The sequence below is a fragment of the Geospiza fortis genome, unplaced genomic scaffold (genome assembly GCF_000277835.1).
Source record: "Geospiza fortis unplaced genomic scaffold, GeoFor_1.0 scaffold26, whole genome shotgun sequence".
NCBI classification, from domain to species: Eukaryota; Metazoa; Chordata; class Aves; order Passeriformes; family Thraupidae; genus Geospiza; species Geospiza fortis.
The window spans coordinates 1,823,299-1,825,821 of NW_005054425.1; the positions used below are offsets into that span (position 1 = coordinate 1,823,299).

Below are 2,523 nucleotides of genomic sequence, written 5' to 3' on the forward strand. Positions count from 1 at the left end.
GGGGGGTTGGGGTGAGCTGGGGGTCCCAGCTCTGCTGCTGGCACAGGACCCCTGTCCTGGCCCTGTCTTCCCCCGGATGGGGGGTCTGACGCTGTGTGTCCCCCTCCCTCCTGTCTCCGCTTGGGAGCTGTCTCTGTCGTGAGTTTTTTTGTTCTTTGTGCCCTTCCTCCTCCCCCCCCACCACCACTTTTCACTGTGCTCATCAGGGCTGAGGGATGTGTTTTGGGAAGGGGGACAATGCCACCACCACAAAGGACACGGGTGGCACAGCTGCCACAACCTCGTGGTGGCATCCCTGGGGACGGCGTCACCATCCTGCCACCCCAGGGCTGGACACAGTCCCTGGGGTGGGGCTCATGCTGCTCTTGGCGTACATGGGAACGGGGCAGACCTGTCACTGTCCCACTGGCCATGTCTGTCCCCACAGGCTCTTCAAGGAGCAGAATGACAGCCTGGTGGACCATGTCCCCAAGGAGCGGGAGGCGCTGCTGGAGCGAGAATTCCAGCGGGTCACCATCTCTGGGGAGGAGAAATGTGGGGTGAGCCTCCCCCTGACCCCGCTGGAAACCAGGCAAGGGTCTCCAGGCTGCCAACCCCAGCTTGGGGGGTGGTTTTTTGTTTGGTGTCCCCTCTCCAGGTGCCCTTCACCGACCTGCTGGATGCAGCCAAGAGCGTGGTGAAGGCGTTGTTTGTGAGGGAGAAGTACATGGGGCTGTCCCTGCAGAGCTTCTGCAAGACCACGGCCCGGTACCTGCAGGAGCTCTCCGAGAAGCCCCTGGAGACCCGAGGCTATGAGGAGGTGCCCGAGACCCCTGTGGCTGCTGGTGAGCACACTGTAGGAGAGTCTCAGTGCTGAGCTGGGGTGCTGAGGAGCTTTTGGGGTGATGCTGGGTGTCTCCTGACTGCAGATGCCCCCGTGCACCCCCCGTTTGCTGAGCAGCACCCCTATGAGAAGTGGGATCCCCAGAACATGCCGGCGGACCTGGGCTTTGGGCTGAAGATGGTGGATGGTGTCGTGCACGTCTACACCAAGCAGGACATCACTGACAAGTGAGTTTTGTGAAGGGGAGGGTGCTACTCATTGGGGTGAGGAGTTTTTGGGGGGCTGTGTGACTCTCATGTGTGTCCCCCGCCAGGAGCACAGAGCTGGACCTGCCATACCCCGACCTGCAGGAGTTCATCGCCGACATGAATTTCCTCATGGCTTTGATCATCAATGGGCCCATGTAAGGGGAAGGGTCCCATGGGAGGGTCCCACCCTGGGGGGGATCCCCTGTTGGGGGTGTGACCTGACCCCCTGGACAGCCCCAAGGAGGTGGCAGTGACTCTGGCACATGGTGCTGGTGCAGCTCCCACGTCCACCCTCACCTGTGTCCAAGAGTCCGTGTTCCCATGTATGTGGGGACACCAGCCTTTTGGGGCTGGATGTTCTGCTTCCTCATCCCCAAACTGAGCTCCTCTTCCCTGTTTTGGGCAGCAAATCCTTCTGCTACCGCCGGCTGCAGTACCTGAGCAACAAGTTCCAGATGCATGTGCTGCTCAATGAGATGAAGGAGTTGGCGGCCCAGAAGAAGGTGCCTCACCGTGACTTCTACAACATCCGCAAGGTACCTGGGGATCCTGAGCTAGTCCCGGGTCCTGGGGGGTTCCTGGCTGGACTGGGGAGCTCTTGGAGGGTCTCAGGGCTGAGCATCACCTCCCTGGTGCAGGTGGACACCCACATCCATGCCTCGTCCTGCATGAACCAGAAGCATCTCTTGCGCTTCATCAAGCGGGCGATGAAGAAGCACCTGGATGAAATTGTCCATGTGGAGAAGGGGAAGGAGCAGACACTCAAGGAAGTGTTTGAGACGATGAACCTCACAGCCTACGACCTGAGCGTGGACACACTGGATGTCCATGCGGTATGGGAGGCTCCCAAACCCTGGGGATGAGCAGAGCCCATCCTTGGTTGGGGTGTGGGATCTTCTCCAGGGGGTTTTCCCAGGGCACAGGGGGTTGGTGGGGGTGGACTCTCAGGTCACACCTGTCCCACGTTCAGGACCGCAACACCTTCCACCGCTTCGACAAGTTCAACGCCAAGTACAACCCCATCGGGGAGTCCATCCTGCGGGAGATCTTCATCAAGACAGACAACCGCGTCTCGGGGAAGTACTTTGCCCACATCATCAAGGTGGGCCACCTCCCCTCCTCGCGGTGGTGGTACAACTCATATCCCCTTCCTGATGGCCAAGCAGTGACAGTTGTCACTTGTCCCTTGCCATCAGGAGGTGATGGCAGACCTGGAGGAGAGCAAGTACCAGAACGCAGAGCTGCGTCTGTCCATCTACGGGCGCTCGCGGGATGAGTGGGACAAGCTGGCCCGCTGGGCCGTCAGCCACCGCGTGCACTCCAACAACGTGCGCTGGCTCGTGCAGGTGCCCCGGCTCTTGTGAGTGAAGGGGGCACAGGAACCCTCACTTGGGTGGGGGGATGCAGGCCACCCCACTATTGGAATTAAATCCCAATATTGCCGGATGGAAC

At 60.2% G+C, this 2,523-nt stretch overlaps 1 protein-coding gene across 1 annotated transcript in view; it reads left to right on the forward strand.

Moving 5' to 3' along the window:
- The window catches only part of AMPD2 (adenosine monophosphate deaminase 2), a 6,603-nt gene that overhangs the window by 1,196 nt on the left and 2,884 nt on the right, over window positions 1–2,523 (forward strand). The window contains exons 3-10 of the mRNA XM_005426841.2: window positions 428–539; window positions 638–824; window positions 909–1,050; window positions 1,137–1,226; window positions 1,478–1,607; window positions 1,710–1,904; window positions 2,042–2,173; window positions 2,268–2,431. Coding sequence (XP_005426898.1) covers window positions 428–539; window positions 638–824; window positions 909–1,050; window positions 1,137–1,226; window positions 1,478–1,607; window positions 1,710–1,904; window positions 2,042–2,173; window positions 2,268–2,431 — 1,152 coding nt within the window. The remainder of the gene's footprint in view (window positions 1–427; window positions 540–637; window positions 825–908; window positions 1,051–1,136; window positions 1,227–1,477; window positions 1,608–1,709; window positions 1,905–2,041; window positions 2,174–2,267; window positions 2,432–2,523) is intronic.